Raw genomic sequence first — 26103 nt, 5'->3', positions numbered from 1 at the left:
CAACATTGTAACAGTCCATCCAGTCCACCTGGTCTTTTGGGATCCATTTCTGGATGCTTCAGAGAAATACTTCTTCAAAAAATGCTTCATTTTTTTCACGTGAAGCAATTTCCAAGGGGGGGGGGGAGAAAGTTCATCCACCTATTTTGTTGTTGTGGTTACTATTAATCATGATCAACAGCCACTGTGATTTCATGGGATAAGTACAAGTACCCAAGACAGGGAGATCAAGCAAAGGATTTCCTTCTAAGCACACCTCATCGCAGGACATAGCTCAAAGAAAGTGGCTATCAGTGGGTTTTCTTTTGCGCCATTTTATGAGATGTCCCCATTTTCTGTTTTACACCTATTGGGTTTTCGTTATGAAGTTTAAGAATATTTCACAGACAAACAGCAAACCCACTGACAATTCTTTTGGCCAACCTTTTCCCGTATGTATTCAGTTTGTATCCCAGTATTTCTCCCAAAGCAGCCTCAGAATTTAGGATCTTTGCCTCTACCCCACTAAACTATTGGGTAGGTTTTTACCATCTCAAGTCAAGCTAATTCTTTTGTATTTGTAGACCAGGCCTCATCCAAGCAACTATGGACTTTCCAGACACCCTTTTTATTGTTCATTTTTGATTATTTAAGCTCATGATGCTATTGGGTTGGTCATGGGTGACCCCACTTTTGATATTACTTGCTGCTGCTGCAAAAGTTCTGGAGTGGCCATATTGCTCCATTTCTAATGTGTGCCTATCCCATTACTTCCTGCTGAAATCCTGTTCCAGTTTATTTTTGTCTCCATTTTGTTGCACTGTAAAAAAAAAAGGTAAAGGTAAAGGATCCCTGACAGTTAAGTCCAGTCACAAACAACTCTGGGGTTCCGGTGCTCATCTTCCTTTACTGGCCGAGGGAGCCACCCTTTGTCTGTCGACAGTTTTTCTGGGTCATGTGGCCAGCATGGCTAAGCCACTTCTGGTGAAACCAGAGCAGTGCATGGAAATGCCGTTTACCTTCCCGCTGGAGCGGTACCTATTTATCTACTTGCACTTTTTGGTGTGCTTTTGAACTGCTAGGTTGGCAGAAGCTGGGACCGAGCAATGGGAGCTCACCCCATCGAGGGGATTCAAACTGCTGACCTTCCAATCAGCAAGCCCAAGGCTCAGTGGTTTAGACAACAGCACCACCCGCGTCCCTGTAGCACTGTAGCTCCTGTAAATAGTAGTTATGTGGTAGCATTGGTGAAGCATTGCAAAAAAGACTAATTGAAGCAGAATAAATCCACCAATGATGAACTATTATTGCATCAATAAAGTGTTTCAAAGCACATTGCAGCAAAATACCTGTCTCAAGAGAGGGCCTGTATTAGCATATATAAGTTTAGTTGCATATTGTTGTTTTCTCAGAGAGAGGGGAGAATGGAAACCATGTAAGACGGAAGCCAGGTGCATGCATGCAGTTTATTTAAAATGCAGACGAGGGTTTGGAGTTCTTGACAAGAAGCAAAGTGTAGGCAGTGATGTTACAACTGTGTAGATACAGACAGCACAAGATGTTTTGAACCAGTCTTTAAACGAAATAGCAATGCATGCATTGAAGTGTGGGAAAAACATATAAAAGTGCTTAATTGTTACTAATTTTTATTGCAAGTATAGCTGAAACAGAATTTAACAGAATAATTCTGAAGATTTTTTGATTACTATTTTTTGAATTCCATAAACAGCTTTAAGGAAGGTTGAAACGCAATTCTTGTCACCAAAACCAGGGTACTGATGCACAAGTTAACTGCAGGTAAACACACCACACACCTTCACTTCCCCCAACCCTCAAATTTGGCTGCTAACAATTTTGGATTAATTTGACCTTGAAGCACCCACATCTGTTGCAGGTCTAGTTGCAACAATACTGTAATTTATATCAAAGGGAGTGTTCTGGTATGATGAGAGCATACACGCAAAGCGGGGTCAACAAAAACCAACTGAGTAAAATATGCATATAGCTAAATGTCATTCCTGTGCAACGCAACTGGAAAGAGAAATGCTACTTTGCAATCTCATATCGGACGGTGAAGCCATTGCTTCCCCTTCTGAAATGCTTTGCTAGAACAAGGAGGGGGGGTGGATTTCTGAATCCAAATGTAGTGAGTCCTAATTTAGCCTGTGCAAGAAAACCCAGGGGGTGAAAAGGGGGAAAAGGAGAAACCATGGAGGGAGATTGCTTTCATAGCCAAAATAATTCCCAAAGATAGCTACCGAGCCATTGAACTCAAGCTACAGCAATCCACAAGAAATCAGAAACTTCTCTGCTAGAGATCGTATGTTGGGCAGGGCTGTTACTTTAGCACATGGCTGCCACTGGCCACAAATTGAATGATTCGTGCAGCTGTCTACAGGCGGGCTTCATTCCTTCCCAACAGCTGGGTTTCAGTGGAGGCATTTTCTGGATGAAGAACTGACGGATGTTACATGCACATTTCTAACACCGGTGGTGCAGTCCCCTCGAGAACCACCATATATAGCTGATAGCATGCCTCCACCAGACCCGGAGCCATAAGCTCCCCCAGCAGCCAAGTTCTGCACTCCAACCCCATAGCCCCCACTCCCAGAGGAGCTAATTCCTCCGGCTCCCCCTACTGCGTGGTGGATCCCACCATGGTGGCCACCCCCACAACTCCCTTCTGTAGAAATGCCTGAGCTATGCCTGCCACCCCCAGAGGTCACCTCGTGCTTAGCGGTAGTAATGCTCGAAGCGTAGCCTCCGCTTCTGGAACTGAACCCTCCTCCAGCTCCTACTCCAGCGCTATGTCCAATCCCATAACCAACACCGGCCGCTCTGCCTACTGAGCCAGCTGCAGTTCGGGAGCCCATTGTGTGGACGCATCCTGCACTTCCAGAGCTGAACCCGTCCCCAACGCCACCATAGGCGCCAACTCCGTGTTCTACGCCTCTTCCTACAGCAGCTCCAAAGGCCATTCCAGCTCCAGGTGCACATTCGCCAACCGGGAAGCTGCCACTCACCATAGCTGTGAAGGAAGACCAAGAAAACAGGTTCTGTTATTTTGCTGATAGATTTACAAATCCAAACAAACAAGCAAACAAGCTGTTGATATTAATATTTTTTTGTCGAGGTGAATGTTGAATATACTCACCAACGCTGACAGGGTTCCCTGTGCATATCCTGTTAGGAACAGAGAAACAAAATGTATTCATTATTTTACAACTGAAGGTGGCTTACATATGGCGTTTTTGTACGATTGCCATATTTTGAAGACGAAAAAGGAAGACTCAGGGGGCCAGTCTTGGTGGTGGAGAATCTAACAGAGGGCCCCATCCCCAGTCTACATGCCTTTTCATGCACTCTTTACCTCAATATGTGCATTTTTGCACACATTACTTGGCTGGAAAACTGCATCACAAAAGGCAGTGAAATGCTAATTTTGCAGGATGGTTGTGATTCCATACACACTATGTTTTGGAAAGTGGAAAATTGGCAGATGCAACTTTGAATGTGACCTGAATCAAGCTTTTCCCACTTATGGGCCTCCATATGTTGTGGGTCTGCAACTTCCACCCTCCATAATCATTGCCCATGCTGCCCGGACCAAATGGCAGTTAGAACCCAAATACATATCCATTCAATTATATGTATATATTCAAAACGGCACCCCACCTGTTCTCCTCTCCTTCCAACATTGCTTTATAAGTAGCAATCTCAATATCCAAAGCCAGCTTGGTGTTTAGCAGCTCTTGATAATCACGAAGCAGGCAAGCTAATTTATCTTTGGCCTGCTGGTAGGCTGTCTGCAGTTCAACATGCTTGCTCCGTGCATCTTTGAGGGCAATGTCACCACGCTGCTCAGCATCGCAGATAGCTGACTGCAGGCTTGCAACCTGGGAATGGGGAAAGAATAAAAATTAATGCTTTGTCGGGAAGATACTCAAGATAAAGCTAAAAGCAGAAGGAAATGGGATCTCCATGGCTTCTTGCAGTGCTGATGAATGAGGGCAGGGATAGGGAACCTGCGGCCCTTCAGACATTGTTGGACTCCAAATCTCACCAGGCTCAGCCAGCATAGCCAATGGTCAGGGGTGGTGAAGTCCAACAACATCAAGAGGGCCACTGTTTCCCTACCCCTGAAGTAGTAGAAGCAAGCACTGGCTTTCCTCTCTGCTGCTGCAACTTGTCTTTTACAGACCTTGCCAGTGCAAAGAATAGGAAAGGGCTATGTGATTATTCTCAAAGGCTCTTCTCATCATCCTTTTCAATAGGTAGTCATGGATATGGTTGAGATGGCTTTCTGAATTCTCCTCAGCAAATATCCTTCAAATATCCCCTGAACACTCATATATCATACTATTAGACAATCTGTAATGATGTCATTCAATGATATGTGGTTTACAGTCATACCTTGGAAGTCAAATAGAAACCATTCAAGAAGTCCGTTCAACTTCCAAAATGTTTGGAAACCAAAGCACAGCTTCTGATTGGCTGCAGGAAGCTCCTGAAGCCAATCAGAAGCTGCGTAAGCCCTGCTGGACATTGGACTTCCAAAAAAAGTTCGAAAATCGGAACACTCACTTCCGGTTTCCGATCGTTCAGGAGGCTAAACGTTTGGCACTAAGCCGTTCGAGATCCAAGGTAAGACTGTATATCTTGGAGATTTAACTTTGAGGTTTGATTTCAGCCATTGGAAATTTAGAGTATATGAATGGCTAGCATGTGACGGGGTTTAAATATTTAATAGTTCATTTGCAATGGGCATTTCAGATGTAACCATCTTTGATAGTTGCCATGTGCTAGCATTTAGTAGTTGGCAGTATCTGATGCCTTATAACCAAAAGATCAAAGCCACCAGGCCACCAGAAGAGTCCATTGGTCATGCCTTATACCAAGTCAGACCATTGCTCCATCTAGCTCAGTATGGTCTACTGTGATGGTCAGTGGCAATGCAGGCAGGAACATTTTTCAGCCCTGCCTGGATATTCAGGGGATTGAACCCAGGAGCTGTTGCAAGCAAGGCAAATGTTCCACTTTTGCTATGCAGCCTCACACCACCCAACTTTTTTGAGAGCTGGTCAATCTGCTCCTCCTCTGCCTCAGTAATAATCAAATGATCTTATTATTGTATCCAATACTGAGGCACAGCAAAATCATTCCCAGCAGAGGCAACAGGAAGGAAGGAAGGAAGGAAGGAAGGAAGGAAGGAAGGAAGGAAGGAAGGAAGGGCAGAATGTTGTTATATCTGGGTTCTTTCTTGCAGCACACCCTCCAACCATTCTCACAGTTGGGGAACTACTATATTAGGCCTTTGTCTATGGGTAGCTTGTGATCAGCACCATTGCCGTTACAGGAAGACAAGTTCATCTGCTGAGGCTAAAACAAGATTTGCTATACCTGCTTCTTTGCATTATCAGTATCGCTATGCAGCCTCTGGATCACTCTGTTCAGCTCTGTGATCTCATGCTGGTTGCATTTAAGCTCTTCGTTGAATTTGCCCCGATGGTTCTGCATTTCTGCAATCTAGTGCAAGGAAAACACAATTACTCCTGGGAATCAATGCCACTGTTACCACCTGAATAGCTGCTGAAGTGTCAAGGTAAGAAACCAGTGCTTTATCTCCTATAATGCATTTGCTGAAAAAGGCCGATAACTGTGCACTTACTGAAACATGCACATTTTTATTTATATATACACAATGGAGTATCCAGTTAATTACTTCCACCAGTACAAGAATTTCTGCTTGTACAACTGGACTTCCTGTCCCTCTCCCTTGCATGCCCTTGCACTCTCCCAAAATCTGATCTGGAGGTCTGGGGGAACCTCCAGAGCGGATTTAGCGTGGTGCGGAGTGGGGCTGTGTTTCATTGCACAGCCAAAGGTCCTTGTGCTAGAGAGAGTACTTTGCTGGATACCACCCACAACTTTGATCCAACTTTGTTGGATACCACCCACAACTAGTCCAGGGGATAAAAATGAGTGCAGGTGTTAGCACTCAAATAAATCTGAATTGTGCACTTTGTGTACAAGTCTTGAATTTGAAATGCTGGATTCTATTGGCAATTTATGTATGATGTCTGCTATGATGATGTTTGCGGTATAACTCTTAAATGATAATGACATAACTTAGTCAAAGTTGAGGCACAGTCCGATGTGCATTTTTAAGGGAATAAGATGCACTGAATTTTAATATCTTTATTAGGATCACACTTTAATTCTAGGCTGCATTATGTTACAACTTGTGTGTGGCCAAAATGCCTCTAGTTTTGACCTAGAGCAAAGGACCACTATCTAGAGCAGGGGTCAGCAAGGCTTACCATGCATGGGCCAGATCACTCCCACGGAGATCCTCCATGGGCTGGGCCGCCGTAGCATGACGCCAAAAATCGTGTCTGCGCATGTCCACGGTGCCAGAAATTGCTTCTGTGCATTCCCAGACACCGAAAATCATGCCTGTGCAAAAGCTATTTTGGGCACCTGGGCATGTGCAGACATGATTTCCTGCATCTGGGCATGCACAAAAGTGATTTCTGGAGCTGCAGAAGGGAGTCCCCATGCCTCGCTGTGCCGATTAAGTGCAGCATATTATTACTCGCCGAGTGGGCAGCTCAGTTCAGGGATGGCTCGTGGGCTGGTTAAATGGCCTCCGTGGGCTGCTTCTGGCCCATGGGCCTTAGGTTGCCGACCCCTGATCTACATTGTGCACATAGATCTCTAAACGATCTTCCACAATAGTTTCAGTCATCATCAACTCCATAATCAATTATTTTAAAAATCAACATATGCTTCAGAGTCAATAGGTTTGCTGCAGGGTGGAGAGATCATTGTTGCTGAACAATCTGCAGTCTGGTACATGAAAGAAGGGTCTCTGTCTTGCTGCCTGAGTGCTGATGTTCAAGTCAAGCACTTGTGTAGCCACATTCCAAGTTGCACATTCCAACATCACAATGGTTCCTTGGGCTGAAATGGTACCCTGACCATACATTATAGTATGAATAAAGGGGCAGCTGTATTCTTGTTGAGCTAAATACTGATCATCTGCAGAGAACCCTAAATAGGGATTAATTCTGATACTCTGACTCACCTTGTTGTGGTAAAAAGCTTCAGCTTCTTGTTTGCTGGTATGAGCAATATTCTGATACCAGGCTTCTACGTTTTTAAGGATGAGGTCCATGTCCAAGTCTCGTGTGTTGTCCATTTTCAGAACCACCGAGGTGTCGCCAATCTGGTGGTCAAACTGAGCCAACTCCTGCAGAACATGATATGGTCTCACTGTAAGATTGCACATGGCTAACCTTTCCCTTTTAAACATCATGCTCCTACTTTGGTCAAATAAATGAGTTGGACTACTTACTGGGCTTTTCAAATTGCTCTTATTAAGACAAATTCTGTAAAAATGTGCTGGATCGCAATAACAACAGATGCTCCCCAGCTGTCTTCAAAGAGACATTTGTAGGAAATAACTTCTACCCAATATTAAAATGTAAACATTTAGGGAAATGGAGATATTCCCATTGAGTATGGTGGGAATAAACTGAATTTGTAGGATGCAACCTCCATCCATCCAAATAAATATGCCCCCTGTTCTTGTTTTCATTTCTACCATCTTTTCTGGAACATGACTCAAGCTCTGATGCATAGAGTACATACAGTAACTCTTCACATAAACAAGAGTTTCCTCTTCCCTTCAGTTGTTCCTTAAAAGGTAAAGGTACCCATGACCATTAGGTCCAGTCGCGGACGACTCTGAGGTTGCAGCACTCATCTTGCTCTATAGGCCGAGGGAGCCGGCGTTTGTCCACAGACAGCTTCCAGGTCATGTGGCCAGCATGACTAAGCCGCTTCTGGTGAACCAGAGCAGCACACGGAAACGCCGCTTACCTTCCCTCCAGAGCGGTACCTATTTATCTACTTGCACTTTGACATGCTTTCGAACTGCTAGGTTGGCAGGAGCAGGGACCAAGCAACAGGAGCTCACCCCATCGCGGGGATTCAAACTGCCAACCTTCTGATCGGCAAGCCCTAGGCTCTGTGGTTTAGACCACAGCACCACCCGCATCCTTACAAAGCTCCAAACAGGAGATTCCACAGAGGTGAATAATGACGTGGGACTTTGTGACTCCCATTTTACATTTGGGGAAACTGAACTGAGTCTGACATGGTGGCTTGCCTCAGGCACCTTCAGTGAGCCTGTGTAGCAGTTGTGGGGGGTGACCAAGCATACCTAAATCCCATTTTGTATAAGATGTCCAAGTAATAAGTTCCTATTTCTTGAGGGACAAGCTTCTCACATGGTTCATATTAAATCGTACCTCTGCAAAGACACATCTCAGGACTTCCAACTCTTGTGCCAACACATCTACTTTGGATTCTAGTTCTTCTTTGGTGAGGAATACGCTGTCAACATCCTGGAGAGAGAAGGAGAGCACACAAGAAAACATGAAAGGAAGGAAGGAAGGAAGGAAGGAAGGAAGGAAGGAAGGAAGGAAGGAAGGACTGGTAGTATTGAATTTAATAAAGCTAAAAATAATTCTGTTCTTTGTATCTTGGAATTGGCATTTTCATGATTCCAGAAAGCAGAAATATCTCCAGGCATCGTTTCCTGCTGTGTGTGTACAGAGTATCTGCTTTAACTGAGGTGCATACAGGGTAGGTTTGTGGGCAAGATATCACATGCACAGTTCCAGGTGCTCCATAGTAATTAGACTGTATGTATGTAATTAATATTTTCCAGGCCACAACTTCTTACCTTTTTGAGCACCACAAATTCATTTTCTGCTGATGTGCGCCTATTGACTTCCTCTTCATATCTGTTTTGGAGAGAAGGGGAAAACACTTAGGGTTTGCTCTTACTGTTGGAAGAATTTAACAGAAAACCTGCTTTGCAAGAACCATCAGTGGGACCCAAGAAAGGAGTGTTTACACTAAGGAAGGGGTCAGCAAGGTTTATCTGAAATAAATTAAGTCCATTGATTTCAGTGGGGCTACTCTGAGTGTGACTTAGTTGGCTTTCTCCCAATGTGTAGAAGGGGAAATTGGAATAGAAACTTTTTTTTCCAAAAGAAGAAGAAGAATTAAAATGGCCCCTCTACTCCTGGGTGAAGAGTTAGGCAGGCTGCAAAACTTTCATCTAGTGCAGTGGTTCTCAAACCTTTTTCTCAGGGCCAGATTTTCAGAATAAAAAATTGATCGTGCCACAACAAATTTTATTGATGAGAAACACATTGGAAAACAAAACAAAACAACTCCCGGCAGTGCTTGATTTTGAAAAGAAATCTATCCATATTCTGCAAAAGAATAAAAATAAAATAAAATTATACTACACCAGGCACATCCAACTCTCAAGAGACTGTGATCTACTCATAGTATAAGACAACTGGACGCCTGACCCATTGTTGGGGGGGTACATTACATCAAGGGGGTACATTTTGGGGGGGGGTACATTGCTGGGGGCCCACGGTCCACAGATTGACCATAATTGACCAGGGGAGCACCGTGATCAGCCAGTAGATTGTGATCGACCTGTTGGACATGCCTGTACTACATTATACTGCACTGAAATGTTTAAATGCTTCTTTTATTGTCCTTGAATTTTCCCACCACACTTTCCCACCACACTTGCCATTGTCTCCTGACACCAGTGCGGCACGCCACACCCTAGTGAATGACTTTACTTACTTTGACCTGTAGTCCTCTACCAGTTCCTGCATGTTCTTCTGTTCATGTTGCAGTTTCTGTCTCTCACTCAAGAGGCATTCTAGCTGCTTCTTAAGTGCGGCCAGGAAATTCTCATAGTAGCCTTCCAGGTTTTTCCTTGCAGGTTGGACACACTGGTGCAGAAGCTCCCACTTGGTGGCAAGCACCTTATTCTGCTGCTCCAGGGATCGGACCTGAAAGGAACATGTTGTTATTTAGTCGTTTAGCCATTCAGTATTGTCTGAGAGCCATTGTGGTGTAGTGGTTAAGAGCGGTAGACTCGTAATCTGGTGAACCGGGTTCGCGTCTCCGCTCCTCCACATGCAGCTGCTGGGTGAGCTTGGGCTAGTCACATTTCTTTGAAGTCTCTCAGCCCCACTCACCTCACAGAGTGTTTGTTGTGGGGGAGGAAGGGAAAAGAAGATTGTTAGCTGCTTTGAGACTCCTTAGGGTAGTGATAAAGCGGGATACCAAATCCAAACTCTTCTTCTTCTTCTTCTGACTCTTTCTGACCCCATGGACCAGAGCACACCAGGCACTCCTGTCTTCCACTGCCTCCCAGTTATACTTCCCACTCTGGCAGGTCTCCCAACAAGGCCTAATTTCTTGCTGTGCATTACATAGCACAATTCAGAGGTGAGAACACACTTTCTTGTTCATGCTTTTCTGGCAACAATCCAAAATGAAACCTCGCCCCAGTACTGATCAAATTGCAAGGCCTAAAATCTTATTGGGTAGGCTACAGCTCAGTAGCTTACTATATGTTATCCCAGTTTGGTTAAATGCCTTCAACCAGGCTACTGAAAGACTTCAGTTTTCTTCCAAAAATTCTTTGGTGTATCAAATTGTGTCCCCTATGTTTATTTATGTCCAGAAACAAACCAAATACTTTTAGAAACCAAAGTTTTGTTCCTAACATATAACTTTTAGCTGTGGCTGCATTACAGATGTAGACTTAATATTCTTGTTGCGGCCATGTTAGCTGAATACCAATAATCAGGATGGTTAAGAGGGATGGAGAACAAAATTAAACAGATAGGAATCACACTAGATTCCTTGTATTGCTTATCAGAAAATCCTCTGTTTGAGATAATGAAATGCAGATTGTCAGACAATGGGTTTCAAGAATTTAGTAGCCAAATCAGGAATAGCGTTTGTGCAAGTTTGGGGGTGGTGCGATGCGAACAGTCAGTGGTGACTTATCTCTACCAACTGACCCAAATGAATGAAGGGGCTACATGCTACAAACGCCACCGCTCCGCACCACCCATGGTCTGAAGAGGTAACTTCCTGCATTCTGTCTCCTTGGTCTACTACCTCATTTTGCATTGTGTTTTTTTAAAATAACAAAATCAAAACCCAAAACAAACAAACCCTCTTTTAATAATACTTCTGTGCAGTTTAGTCATAGACCTCAAAACTAAGTACAAACAAACCTTTATTGCCAATTAACTTATGTGTTGAGCAAGATAGTCACCCACTCCCTACTGGGAATTATATAATCATAGAATGAGAGAATTGCAGAGTTGGAAGGGACCACAGGGGTCATCTAGTCCAACCCCCTGAATTCAGGAATCTTTTGCCCAATGTGGGGCTCAAACCCAAGACCCTGAGATAAAAAGTCAAATGCTGTATTGGCTGAGCTATGAATGAAAGTTAGAAGTTGATATCAGGCATGGGGAACCTGTGGCCCTCCAGATATTGGTGGACTAAAGCTCCCATCTTCCCTGACCTTTGACATACCCTCCAGCATTTATCCAATGAAAATAGGGACGTCCCATTCTATAATGATAAATTTACTATTTATACTCCACATGTCCTATTGGGTTGCCCCAGCCACTCTGAGCAGCTTTCAACATACATAAAAATATAGCAAAACATTGAACATTTAAAAAAAGCTTCCCTATACAGGATTGCCTTCAGACGGCTCAGGAGTTGGATAACTCCATACCTTCAACATTTCTCCAGTGAAAATAGGGACATCCTACCACACCCTCCAACATTTCTCCAATGAAAATAGGGGCATCCTAAGGAAAATTGGGACATTCCAGGATCAAATCAGAACCAGGAATGACATCTCTAAATCAGGGGTGCCCCTGGAATATAGGGACACTTGGAGGGTCTTTTTTGAACATGCTGTCTGGGGCTCATGGGAGTTGGAATCCAATGACATATCTGTTCCAGAAGGTTCTTTGATACTCTTAATTCACTTGGAGTGGGCACCAAAGATAAGACACTCCCACCTTTTCCAGAGGTTCTCATGGTGTTAGCTATAACAGTTCAGAAACAAACCATAAACTGATTCCCCTGATACAAAGCTCCCTGGTGCTTGTTTGAATGAAGGAATGCTCTTGTGGGTATGGGACTGGTTCTTACGCACCCTTTTATCCATAAGTAACAAATGAATTGGAATTCAAATGTTTAGTTTTTCAGGGAACTTATTTTCCATGCAGAAAATAAGAATGCAGCATTCAATGCATTGCATATGGATTGTACTAAAAGTCTGAGATTTCCAGCAGACAAGAAAAAGAAAAGGGGTGGAAGTAGTTGGCTAAAAATAATCTGAAGGATGAAGGAGAAACTAGTAGCTTTAGAACCTCCCATTTCTTTTTCTCCTGTGCTGGAAATAGTCTCCTGAATCTAATACAACCAGACTGCAAGTCTGTAATATTAAATGCTATGCATTTATTTCCTGAATGAAATATAAATTCTCCTAAACTACCCTACAACAAACCAGGCTGAAGTGATTCAGGATATCATTTTACTTGTATGCAATCTGAAGTTTCTTCCACTACCCAGAAGTCTTAGTAACTGTGTGAGTACAGAACTAAAATGAATTTTGTTGCAAGTAATATTTTTTTCAAACAGGTCTTGCAACTTACGTTTGCATTTTCACTTTCCTTCCAGTCTCACCCAAGGCAATTTGTGTACGTGTGTTTAAAAATAATAATAACCAATTGCCTTTCCTCTATGATACTTGCAACATTTTTACGGGAAAATATAGGCTATCCAGTTTGTCCAAAATGAGGCCAAATACATTCTCCTGGAAAAACAATGCCATTTCATTTCTTCACTCCATGAGTTGAAACTGGAATGAGAAGCTCCCCTAAGAACCAGAGGTTTTTACAACAGATGTAAGATGGACAAAACAAAGCAGGAGGGAGGGAACCAAATCTGTGTTGGATTTGACATACAAAGTAGCATGTCAGGAAAACGGAGCAAATGGAAAGCATTGCCGGGCTACTTTAGCGAATTAGGAGAACTTTGAACCAAGAAGCTTATGGCTCAAATGTTGTCTTTTAGAAGCTACTATCTCTTAGCCTCCCTCCCCAACTCCTCTTCTGCAATAGGAGCATAATCTTTATAACAAGTCTGTTGTAAAGTTTCCTGAAATAATGCAAAGGGTCCTTTACACCATAAAGTGGTTTATATATGCACTAAATGCATAGTTATGTTTCAGGAAAGGCTTTTAAGAAGTAGATTTCATGGTGGGATTTTAACCGGTGAGTAGGAAATGATAAATAGATGTGATTGGAGCGTACTCCTAGGACTAGGGAGCACCATGGCAGAAACCCAAAAGAGGAGGAAAGGGAAAGGAGCAAAGGCGGAATGAACTACAGCTAAAAGAGGTTGGGGTCCTCATGAAAAAGGAGGAGGAGGAGGAGGAGGAGGAGGAGGAGGAGGAGGAGGAGGAGGAGAAGAAGAAGAAGAAGAAGAAGAAGAAGAAGAAGAAGAAGAAGAAGAAGAAGAAGAAGAAGAAGAAGAAGAAGAAGAAGCAGCAGCAGCAGCAGCAGCAGCAGCAGCAGCAGCGTTTGGAATTGATATTCTGCCTTTTATTCCACTTATGGAGTCTCAAAGCGGCTCACATTCTCCTTTCCCTTCCTCCCCCACAACAAACACTCTGTGAGGTGAGTGAGGCTGAGAGACTTCAGAAAAGTGTGACTAGCCCAAGGTCACCCAGCAGATGCATGCGGAGAAACCTGCCAGATTACGAGTCCACCGCTCTTAGCCATTACACCACGCTGGCTCTCTTCTCTTCATTTAAAAATTGCCTTGGGGAGAAAACCCATAGGATGGCCAAGCTCTTACCTTATCGATGAAGCAGGCAAACTGGTTGTTCAAGGTCTTCATCTCCTCTTTCTCATGTGTCCGTGCTTTCTGCTCCTCTGGATCAACTCCAACCGAAAGTGGCTTCAAGAGGCGTTCATCCATCGAGACACCTCGGATCCCTTCGCCTCTGCATGGCATGCCACCACCCAAACCTCCCATCCTACCATAACCTGCAAAGCCACCCTGACATCCTTGACCACCCATACCCATGCCTTGACCACCCATGCCCATGCCTTGACCGCCCATGCCTTGACCACCCATAACCATGCCTTGACCACCCATGCCCATGCCTTGACCACCCATGCCCATGCCTTGACCACCCATAACCATGCCTTGTCCACCCATGCCCATGCCTTGACCACCCATACCTATGCCTTGACCACCCATAACCATGCCTTGTCCACCCATGCCTTGACCACCCATAACCATGCCTTGTCCACCCATGCCTTGACCACCCATGCCCATGCCCATACCACCAATGCCACCATAGATTTGTCCTCCATAGCCCTGACCACAAGCAATCCTTCGACCTCCACCACCAAAGTTATTCAGGCTCACGCTGGAGTAGCCACCAGCTCCCTGCGACCTTGCAACTGGCTGGCACATAGGAGCACAGCTGCCTCGACCACCACCCAGGCCACCAGTGACAGAAACAGAGGAGAAGCCCCTTCGTCCACCAAAGTATCGAGGACCACCACATATGTTCATGGTAGCTTTTTGAAAAGTGAAGCAAGCTGGTACTATAAGTGAAGCAATGGGACGAAGGAAGAGCAGAGGGCGAAGTACAGAGAATCCCTTTGATATGAAATCAGGAGCTCCTCTCTTATATATGGCTCAAGAGCTGCATGGGGTGCAAAAAAATTAAATGAAACAGCATGGGTTTGGTTTGCCTAGCAGCCAGAAAAAGTTCCTTTTAGTGCAGCCTCTGCTCCAGAGCAAACACTTATCATATATGAAATAGTGTGAAATTAAAAAAACTTGCTTTGCTTGCAAGCTTTCTTCTCAGCGGCCTTTGTGCTTTACTTTAATTAATCTGCTTCCTCAATGTGTAATTATCTTTCAGCAAAATACTTCAAGTGGCTTGTTTACAGGTACGTTTCACTTGCAGCTTCATCCCTTTTTATGTTTAATTATGTCAGGGAACATACCATTATTGTTAATGAGCAATTTTTCCAGGATTACCGTCCTCCAACCAGATAGAAGGACGGACATGGGGGAGATTGCATTCTGAGTTGCTGCCAGAATTTTGCTCAAAGGGGAATGAATTTGAGGGGTACCTCCTTAATCAGAAATCACCAAAGACAGAAAAAGTTCCGTAAGATATGGGATTTCTCCGGGAGGGGGACTTCCAAAGGGCTCTGACTCGCTAGCAGACTTTTGCCTAAAGCAAAGCTGGAAGCGCATTGGGAGGCTCCTATGTTAAGCAAAACGTCTGGCATATCAGAATGTTGAGAGAATTATTATTTTTTGGGGGGGGGGAGTCAGGGACGTTTTGTACACACCTAGTTGTATCTATCCCATGAAATAAGGAACTTGCTAATAGCAGTAAAGGGATGCTGGCTAAAATAAGCATGACCTAAAATAGAGGTGGGGAGTCTGTTGCCCTCCAGATGTTGTTGGACTCCAACTTCCATCAGCCAGCAGGGGCAGTAGTCAGGGATGATGGGAACTGTAGTCAGATTCCTTGTCCATGGATTAAAGAGTCCGAGGAAAAATGGGAAATGGCACTTTTGTTGTTTATTGGTTCACCCCAGTTTGGAGAATGTAATTCTCTTTGAAGGCATGCTGGGTGGGGATGAGACATTTGCAAGAACCCTTGAGAAATTGGGTAGATCTAACTGAAAGTCAGTGGAGGACAGAGGTGCCTGGCGTTCTCTGGTCCATGGGGTCACAAAGAGTCGGACACGACTAAACGACTAAACAACAACAACAACAACTGAAACTATGTTGGCTTCCCACAGAATCCCTGCAGATGTCTGTCTGCATAGGGGCTCCCCAAATACTACTGAGTTTTACTGGCAGTGAAATTAGTCAAGCACACCTCCCCTGCCCACCAGATTATGCTAATAAATGTTTGTTTTAACCCCTTCCACAATTCCCATAGATCTTTTGCCTGAGCTTCCAAATTCAGCCAAGATTCCTCCTCAGACAAAAATTTAGGAAGTTACACGGTGTTTCCATAGTGAGTCCTCTTGTTTCCCTTTCAATCTTGTCAGTGACTCCATGGGGCCAGCTGAGTTCCCACATTTTACTAGGTTTTGAGGAAAAGCTAAGTACTGTTTAGTTTAGGTGGGGGGGACGGAGAGCTGAAATTATAGAGGTTTAGAAAAATATTCATGGCATGGTGAGTAGATAGAACTTTCTCCTCTTCATAATATCCAAACTTGTGGCCACACAAGCGAAACCAACCAAAAGCAGTCTATTAAGGCAGCCAAAGACTTTCTCTCATACAATTAGTAATTAACTTACAGAACTCCTTGTCAAAAGATGTGGTAATGGCCACAAGTTTGAATGGCTTTTAAATTAAATTAAGATGCATTTATATAAGATGGCTCTATTGTAAGCTATGAAGTCTCCCAGTTCAGAGTCAGCATGCCTCTGAAGACGAGTCTCTGGGAATATCAGGTGGTGCTCTTGTGCTCGAATCCTGCTTGGTGGCTTCTCACAGGCATCTGGGTGGCCAATGGGAGGAAAGGATGCTGGAACAGATGGCCTGATCCAGCAGAGCTCTTCTTATGTTCTTGTGCTCTTACACTTGAGGGCTTCCCACAGGGACCTGGTTGGCCATAGGAACAGGATTCTGGACTGGCTAGGTCTTCAGTTTGATCCAGATGGGCCCTTATTCCTTCAGGACAGGGAAAACTTTGGTGCTGGAGATATTGCTGGACTCCAATACACATCAGCTCCCAGCCAGCATGGCCAATGGTTAGAGAAGATGGGCCTTCACTGTGATTCAGTAGCACTCTTTCCTCTTGTTCTTAAATCTACTTGCTTGTTCTTAAATCTACAAACATTGGTCTGAAATCACAGGAATGGAACAAAATGAATATGGTTGAGGCTTGCGCCCAGTTCCAGTGAGAAAGTTATTACAGACACAAGTATTCACATCTCAAAATCAAGTTGCTAAAACTTGTATATTTTTTATCTTTTGAGTTGTTGGGTTTGGGAGCAACTTTTATATTGCCAGGAAGACTTCAGGTTTACCTCAGACTGCAAACGCTCCTTTGTTCCTGGGCTAAAACTATGCTTCACTTTATCACTCCCTGCCCAGTGGCATCAGCCAGGCACCTTTGCTATAATCTTTTTGGTGCCTGGCCAAAACCCTTTTGGTTTAGCCAAGCCCATTCACACTTACAGACTGTGGACAGATGTTTTAATCTGTTGTTTTTCTCCAAGTTCACCATTGATTTTAATTATCTTTTGAATGTTTTAAATAGTAGTTGTTAACTTTTTAAACTTATACTTTCATTGATTTGTTGTTTTTGTAAACTACCTCAAGGTAGTATATAAATTTCATTAAATGAATAAAATTATATATTTGTTGTTGTTTAGTCATTTAGTCGTGTCCGCCTCTTCGTGACCCCATGGACCAGAGCACGCCAGGCACTCCTGTCTTCCACTGCCTCCTGCAGTTTGGTCAAACTCATGCTGGTAGCTTCGAAGACACTATCCAACTATCTTATCCTCTGTCGTCCCCTTCTCCTTGTGCCCTCCATCTTTCCCAACATCAGGGTCTTTTCCAGGGAGTCTTCTCTTCTCACGAGGTGGCCAAAGTATTGGAGCCTCAGCTTCACGATCTGTCCTTCCAGTGAGCACTCAGGGCTGATTTCCTCAAGAATGGATAGGTTGAATCTTCTTGCAGTCCGTGGGACTCTCAAGAGTCTCCTCCACTACCATAATTCAAAAGCATCAATTCTTCGGCGATCAGCCTTCTTTATGGTCCAGCTCTCACTTCCATACATCACTAATGGGAAAACCATAGCTTTTACTATATGGACCTTTGTTGGCAAGGTGGTGTCTCTACTTTTTTAAATTACTTTTTAAAATTATATATATATCACATGTCAAATAAAATAACAATATTATGAACTTTCTAATCCCAGGGTGGCTGATCCCCAACACCTCAATCTGCACTCAGACAGCCCCCATGCCCCCGTCTTCTGACTTCCAAACCATCCAGAGGGTGGCAATGGCTGTTGCCTTTGTAGAGCTCAGCAAGGAGGATGGGGACAAAGCTAGAATTAGCCTGCTCTGCCATTGAAGCAGCTGCCGTCTGGACTCCTCGCCTCCTGCCCTACCAGTCCTAGAGGCAACCCCGAGGAAGAAGATGATCTGGATATAAGAAACAAGGCAGGCAGGTGAGGCTGGTGGAGCAGTGACCAGCCTCCACTGCCAGCCACCAAGGTAATCACAAACCTATAAAACATTATTAATGTACCATGTGGAAAATTTATTGTACTTGTCAGTATTTATATTACAGTGGTACCTTGGTTTGCAAACAGTCTGATTTGCATACATTTTGGATTACAAACTTGTCAAACCCGAAAGTGTGTGTCCCAGTTTGCAAACTTTTTTTGGAATACAACCCATTTTGGGGGGATTACGAACAAACATTTTCTGGAGGCCTCATTGGCAAAAGCGCACCTTGGGTTACAGCCTGTTTTGGTTTACAAATGGACCTCCAGAACGGGTTATGGTTGTAAACCAAGGTACCACTGTGTATCTATTCTACATGATTTCATTTAAAGGATTCTGTTTCTCTTTTATTTCCAGCATTGCTTGGTTTAAGCAATTTGGGGAGTTTACATGCCAGCTACCCTCCGACGTTTTGCTGGCCATTCTCTTGTTGATGGTGACCTCTTCTTCCATTTCTGTGTAAGGAGCATGTGAGTGGCAACTATTAAGTTCCATTATCAGCTCTTTATGCCTGACTCGTTTATCCAAGGTTAGGGCATTTCATTGTTGGCATATTTCTGTCTCGGGAGACAACGGAGGAGTGTGTCTTTGGGGGTGAAATCAAACTGTTGGCAGCACCTGCTGTGGCTGTAGAGACCAATACGAGAGAGACATGTTACTAAGAGGGTATGGGTTTGCTGAACAAATTTTTAAATGGAATACAAAAAAGGGAGGTGTGAGGAAGTCATGAAAATAAGTAAATGAGTGGTAAGATACCAGAAAGAGGGATTTTTTTCTTTTTTTTTTCTTTATCCTTTTGTATGCCTATTTTTGGTTTTTGTATTTTTGTTATGTTTTTTCTTTTTTCAATGTTTTGTAACTTTTTTCTTGTTGAAAAATTAATAAAATATCATTCATAAAAAAAGAATCAATACGAGAGAGACATGTTTTGTTGCAGCTGGGGCAGATGAAGGCATCCAGTTGTGCTGCTGCTGATGCATCATGGCGTTTCTTCTCTCTGCACTCCTACCGGTGGTAATTTCTCCTCTGCTATGGATACACGACTTCACTTTTTGTCTCCATGTGCAGCAGTCACCTGCAGGGCATTCCCACATGGCAGAGTTGATGCTGCCAACATTCATGCCGCATGCAGAGCTCGTCTTCCAGTGAGCCTGGCTGACATTTTAGAGGGGATACATTTGTCGTCATTTTACTTCTTGCTGGAGTTTTTTTAGTTAGTCAGTCTGTTTATGGGTTTTAAACTGCTTCCCAGCAAACATTTCCAAGCATTATACAACAGTAATGTAAAAAACAACAAAAAACATTTAAAATTAAATGTGCATAACAAAAGCAACCCTCAAATTACAAAATATCATCTAGTGCAAAATATGACATGGCTGCTTCATGATGGATGAAGTTTTGCTTTTGTTGTACTCCAGTATCTCTGTTATTGTTATATACTGTCCTGGGATCTGTTTGGATGATGAGTGGATTAGATTCTTTAAAGAAGAAGAAGAAGAAGAATGAATAATAACATCAATAATAATAATACTACTACTACTAATAATAATAATAATAATAATTTTATTTATACCCCGCCTTCCCCAGCCAAGGCCGGGCTCAGAGCGGCTTACAAGCAATAATAAAAACAAGTTGAATGATTACAACTTAAAAACAAAATTAAAATACAACATTAAAATATTGAAACATTAAAATATTATAATGTAGCCTCCTCGCAGGAGGAGAAAGAAAAGAAAAAAGAAAGAGAGGGAGGGAGGGAATCAAATTGGCTCCAAGCCAAAGGCCAGGCGGAACAACTCTGTCTTACAGGCCCTGCGGAAAGAAATCAGATCCTGCAGGGCCCTGGTCTCATGAGGCAGAGCGTTCCACCAGGCCGGAGCCAGAGTTGAAAAGGCCCTGGCCCTGGCTGAGACCAATCTGACTTCCTTAGGGCCCGGGACCTCTAGGGTGTTGCTATTTATGGACCTTGAGGCTCTCCGTGGGGCATACCGGGAGAGCAGGTCCCGTAGGTACGAGGGTCCTAGGCTGTGAAGGGCTTCAAAGGTCAAAAGCAGCACCTTAAACCTGACCCTGTACTCCACCGGGAGCCAGTGCAGCTTGAAAAGCACTGGATGAATATGCTCCCATGGCAGAGACCCCGTGAGGAGCCTCGCTGCAGCATTCTGCACCCTCTGGAGTTTCTGGGACAGCTTCAAGGGCAGCCCCGCCTAGAGCGAATTACAGTAGTCAAGCCTGGAGGTGACCATCGCATGGATCACTGTAGCCAGGTCGGGGCGGGAAAGGTACCTAGCAGTATAAGCTAGATCTGTAATGAACTGGGAGAAGGAATTTTTAAATGTGGAATGTTTCCATTAAATGCGCAATACTTGATTTCATTTACACATACATATATACGTGCTGGATTTTGATTTATGTGAAATTTCCTTGCAAGCATATTCCAGTGTCCAGAGAACAGTTCTCTCTGTGGAAAAGGTGAATCTGATTTAACTGAAACTAGTTCGCACACACCCTGCAGATCACTCCCTTATTTGGGTAAGATTGACTTCTTTAGCCTTAGCTGAAACCTGTTCTTTGTCATCTAATTGCTTAGAAGTGGGACACACCAATGGCATTTTTCTGTTTTCGAAAGGGCTTTGATCTGTGAATGTTATGCTCAACCACAGCCAGACTCATCATCACCACTTCTGCAATGTAACTGTCCTAGAGCCATTTCCATAAGCAGGTTTGTCAACAGGCATGGTGGTAACTCTGGGTGATGTGTGAAGTTATTCTAGTAAAGGCTTTGTCCAGGCTGGGGTAGGATATACTGCAAGACTGCTATGAGCATGGGGCAAGTAAATTCGGAACAATCCACATGTTCAAAGTGTGCAACAGGGAACCGTACTGATTTGTATTGGTTCCAAAATGAGTACAGGAGGTTTCCCTTCTGCAGAGGGGTGCCACTCAATTCATTGTGTCAAGATCCAGCCCAACCCTGTTCTCAGGGATACATCCTTTAAGCAAGAGGCATGGGATTCCCACAGAGGCACCACCACAACTGAGGAACTGGAAGAACTCACAAAAGTCCTAAGATGCCCTGAACAAATTTAGCTCATGTGTGTTTCACCCGAGCCCCACAATAACCTCCATGACAATTACCTGATCCATGCTTTTTCCACCTGAGCTGCAAAAGCAAAGGCAGCAAAGGACCCGGTGGGAAGCCCAGAGTTGGCCTGTTTGGCTATCAGGAAGTTCTATCTGAGTTCTTTCTCAGGTGCCAGGGTCTCCTCAATAGGAGGGTGGCTGTGGACAATGGCCTAGAAGCTGTGTAAGAAGAGGAGGACTTGTCAATGAGGACAGCTCCCTGTTGAACTCTGTCTTGACTAGTACCTGGGCAACTTCAGGACTCCCTGGCTTAGCCCTGTCTCTCACACTAGGCGCTGGTTCCCAGTGTGACAGGGAATAATGGTGGTGAATTACCAGCAGCTTACGCTCTGCTCCTCCCACCCATGTATTCATTTAGACCCCTTTGTGAGTGCCTAATAGGGTTGTAGAAACTGCACATGGTTAGGGAAAGTATTCTCACCATTGCAGGCAAAAGTGTTCTCACAAACTTCAGTGTTTGTGCATGTATGTTGTTTGTTTTGCAGGCAGCCTTTGACATAAGAAAAGAACCATGCCTATCATTTTGACGTTTTCCAGTTCTGGGAGATGATTAAGAGAACTCCTGCGATGTGTTTGGTCTAGAGGTATACAGAACTGCTCTTCCCAACCTCACATCCAGGAATGTCACTAGTTTTATTGAATATCTTTTGGATTTGCTCCAGGCTGTTGTTCTTAGGTAAAGGTAAAGGGACCCCTGACCATTAGGTCCAGTCGTGACCGACTCTGGGGTTGTGGCGCTCATCTCGCTTTATTGGCCAAGGGAGCCGGTGTACAGCTTCCGGGTCATGTGGCCAGCATGACTAAACCACTTCTGGTGAACCAGAGCAGTGCACGGAAACGCAGTTTACCTTCCCACCGGAGCGGTACCTATTTATCTACTTGCACTTTGATATGCTTTCGAACTGCTAGGTTGGCAGGAGCAGGGACCGAGCAACGGGAGCTCACCCCGTTGTGAGGATTCAAACCGCTGACCTTCTGATCGGCAAGTCCTTGGCTCTGTGGTTTAACCCACAGCACCACCCACGTCCCTTTTTTAAAAAGAAGCATTCTAAAAACAGTTTTAACATTAAAAAAAATAGTCACAGTTTTAAGAAATATATAAGACATTCCACAAACAGTTCAAAACATTCTCTCATCCAGTCATCTCAAGGTTGCCAGGAACAGTACCCTTCAGCCATCAAATGCCTGGGTAAACAGGAATGTTTTTAAATTCCTCCTGAAATGCAGAATTGACAGAGGCAGATGCCTCTCACCAAGGAGAGCATTCCACAGATGGAGAACCACTTCTGAAAAGGCTCTGTCCCAGGTCAACACTATCAGGGCAGTCTGGGCAGATAAAGATTTTTCTCTCCACCAATGCTGGGGAAACTATGGCCCTCCAGATGTTGCTGACTCTGGCTGAGATTGGCAAGAGTTGGGAGCTGGAGTCTAACAACAACTGGGGGGGCAAAATCTTTCCCACCTCTGCACAGTGCTATCAGTTCTACTCTTGTCATAGAATTTCCCACCTTCTCTGCCTTCTCTACAGAGTCTTTTGCAACACATCCTCATTCCTAACATTTTAGGTGGCCGCCTGTGGCACCAAGCAATTTCCATGTTGTGCTTTTAGACCTGGGAGTGACTTGTGGGTGTATTCAAAACATGATCTTTGAGAAAACACGAACATGCAACTGGGAAATAGCCCTCAGATACATAGGCACAAGTACCAATTTGGTGGGGTTCCTGCTCAGGAGAGAACTTAATGTTATTCCAGCTTTGAAGATAATGTTGCCAATCACCGTGAAGGAACCACTTGAAAATCAGGACCATGGGTAGTAATTGCAAAATAAACTAAAGATCTTGACAGTAAATTACAAGGATCATGTTTTCGAAACCAGTCTAACCAAGTAGAACAAGTTGGAAGAGAGCAGGAAAATATATTTTTTAAAAAATAGAATGTACAGAAGGAATCTGGAGGAGAATTTACTCCAATGTAGTGGAATAATAGGAGATTCACGACAAACAAAAGGAAGTAGTTCTTCACACAGTATCTAATTAAATTATGGAACTTGCGACCACAAGTTGTAGAGATGGCTACCAATTTGGTGACTTGATTAGATGAATTATAGGAGGATAAGGCTATCCCTGGCTACTACACATGATGGCTACATATTACCTCCAGGATCACAGGCAGCATCCCAATGAATAGGGTTATAAAGGCCAGGACTAGCTGCCTGAGAAACAGTTTCTACGCTGGGCTATATGGAAATGGCGGAAATGACTGGCAGAATTCGTGACCAGGGAGAAGAGTTGGCGGAAGAAGATTGGAAGAAATTTAAAATTTATTTACAGAAGCAATGTAAAATTTTTGAATGCTGATGACATTGAAATGAAATGAAGGGGTTCTAGTGATAAGGCAAAATAAGAATATGCAAGAATAGATTGGTATTAGATGAAAATTTGAAACTATAATATGTGAGGACAAATAATTAAGCATAAACAAATAAGATATGAATTTGCTGAACCAATTTCTAAATGGAATACAAAAAAGGGAGGTGTGAGGAAGTCAGAAAATAAGTTAATGAATGGAGAGGAATTAAAAAGAGGCATTTTTATTTTTTATTCTTTCTTTTTCTTTATATGTTAAATGATTGTACTTTTGTATTTTTGTGTTTTTGTATTTTTCTTGTGTTTTTTATCTATAGTCTAAAAAAATTTCTTTTTGTTAAAACCTAATAAAATATTATTTTTTTAAAAAAGAGAAACAGTTTCTACGCAAATGCAATTCTGGTTCTAAACGCAGCATAAGGGGGTATAGTGTATTTTAAAATGGGGTTTCAGAGTTTTTAGGGGTTTTTGAATGTTTTATGTAGTTTTTATGTGGTTTTATGTAGTTTTTATGTAGTTTTTCAATTTCATTGTCCTGCATGGGACAATGACAATAAAGATATCGTATATCGTATACCAGTCACTGGGGGACAATAATGGCAAAAAGGCACTTGCACTCATGTCTTGGTTGTGGACTTCCCATAGCTTGACCACTTTGAGAAATAGGATGCTGGACTAGATGGGCCTTTGTTTGAATCCAGCAGGACTCCTCTTAAATGCTTTTGGTGGTGGTGAGGGGGCTGCCAGGGAGAGGAAAGAGCATGGAAGTCATCTCCCACCTACGCCCTTTCACCACTACTTCTATGGACTGAAGCATTCGAATACAGCATTTCATACTGATGATTCAAATTTTGGATGTGAGAGCTGAATAATTTGCAGGCACTCCTATACACATCTGCCCAAATGCAAGTCCCATTCCATTTTGTAGGACTGAGAATAAGTGAATAAATACATGATTTCTGCCATAAAAGTTGTTCACATTTTTAAAAATTATATTTTGATTTTTGGCAGGAGTCAAATATGAAATCTCAGAAGCAGTCAAATACTGTGAAATGTGAAATGCTACTGCATATCACCTCTCAGATACTGTCAAATGTTAGGATGACAATGAATGCTATCAATACTGAAATACAATCTCAAAGTTAAATATCAGTTCTGAAGATCAGAAAACGATTTTGGGATCAAATGTATTTCAGTTCTGGTGTTCATAAATTAGATCAGGAGCACTGAATAAACAGAACCACCCTTGTTTAACAGGAAAAACATTGTTCTGGATGTAATCTCTAGCAGCCTTCTTAGGTTATCAGATATTCGCTCAAATGTTTAAAAAGCCTCTCCCTTATTTCAACAGGGATATGCATTCAGAGTACTTATTATATACCTATTTTCTTTAAGCAGTCAGCGTTTCCCGTACTTGAAGTTCTAAGAGTACAGGCTTAGCATTTGATTCCCAAACTAACACATATTTCCAGATTCCTATCTGAGTTTTAGGGAGATTGTGGAAAGGAACTCAAGGGATAACCACTTGTGGTTTTAAACTGATGGGTTTTGATTAAAACCTCATGCCAAGCAAAGAATGCAACAACCTTGCCCAAGGACAGGGAGCCATCCTTCAACTCCCATCAGCCTCAGTCAGTAAAGGAGGATGAGAGTTGTAGCTCAACAACATCTGGAGGGTATAAGGTTGTACCTGACTAGAATATAGATCCTCATTCCTCCTTTACAAATGAACAGGGCAGGCATATGAATATGTAGCTGCCTCCATCATGTCTTTGTAGGCCCAGAAGTGAGAGCTAGAGAACTCCCAGCTGCCATGGTTTATACAGAGTAGGCCTTCTGAGAAAAGAATTTCAGTATTCAGTGCAAGCATCTGTTTAGAATGGGTATGCTCAGTCAGCTTTGTGTGGGGCATATGAGTAACAACACACAGCGATTTTCAACCCACACTGAGAGCATTTCTCTTGCCACTGAAAAACCACAGCTGACTCCTCACATCTCGTACTTCTAGAGATGCTAGCAAGTTGCTGCGACTGGCATATTTTTGCAAATCCTGCTCCTGTGAATGGCTCATTCATTGGAACATTAGAAAGTGGCCAGAGAGGGGGATACCCAGGTGACCACAGCTCAGGTGAGCAGCTTTTGGGGTGAATAGGCCAGCTGCAGTAACACCTGCACATAGGGGCCTAACACATGCTTTTAAAAATATTTGCAATTTGATCCATAGATCCACGAGAAGAATATTGGTTGTGGATCCTTTCCTTGTTTTTTTCCTTTGCAAACAGATGAGAAGGTGCAGGGTGAAGGGGATGTTGGCATGGTGCAAATGCACCAGCAGGAATGCCAAATGGCTCCACTAGTGTGTTTGCACCATGCCGACCCTTTCACCAA

General features: G+C 43.4%; 2 protein-coding genes across 2 annotated transcripts in view; both read right to left on the bottom strand.

Annotated features, from left to right (window-relative positions):
- Positions 1 to 26103, bottom strand: part of LOC310840203 (retinol dehydrogenase 7-like) — a 486845-nt gene that overhangs the window by 3748 nt on the left and 456994 nt on the right. The window lies entirely within an intron of this gene.
- LOC310840232 (keratin, type II cytoskeletal 72-like) lies at positions 1433 to 14563 on the bottom strand. Its single transcript, XM_083729547.1, has 9 exons — positions 13768 to 14563; positions 9661 to 9872; positions 8732 to 8792; positions 8295 to 8390; positions 7067 to 7231; positions 5380 to 5505; positions 3655 to 3875; positions 3134 to 3162; positions 1433 to 3007 (listed from the first exon to the last, which is right to left on the bottom strand). Exons 1-9 carry the CDS (start codon positions 14494 to 14496, stop codon positions 2409 to 2411), a joined length of 2238 nt encoding a protein of 745 aa, XP_083585673.1. The 5' UTR covers positions 14497 to 14563; the 3' UTR covers positions 1433 to 2408.

Source organism: Podarcis gaigeae (assembly GCF_964106915.1).
Source record: "Podarcis gaigeae genome assembly, chromosome: 2".
Taxonomy (NCBI): Eukaryota; Metazoa; Chordata; class Lepidosauria; order Squamata; family Lacertidae; genus Podarcis; species Podarcis gaigeae.
The sequence above is the reverse complement of the archived record's forward strand: the minus strand, read 5'-3'. Positions and strand labels throughout refer to the sequence as shown.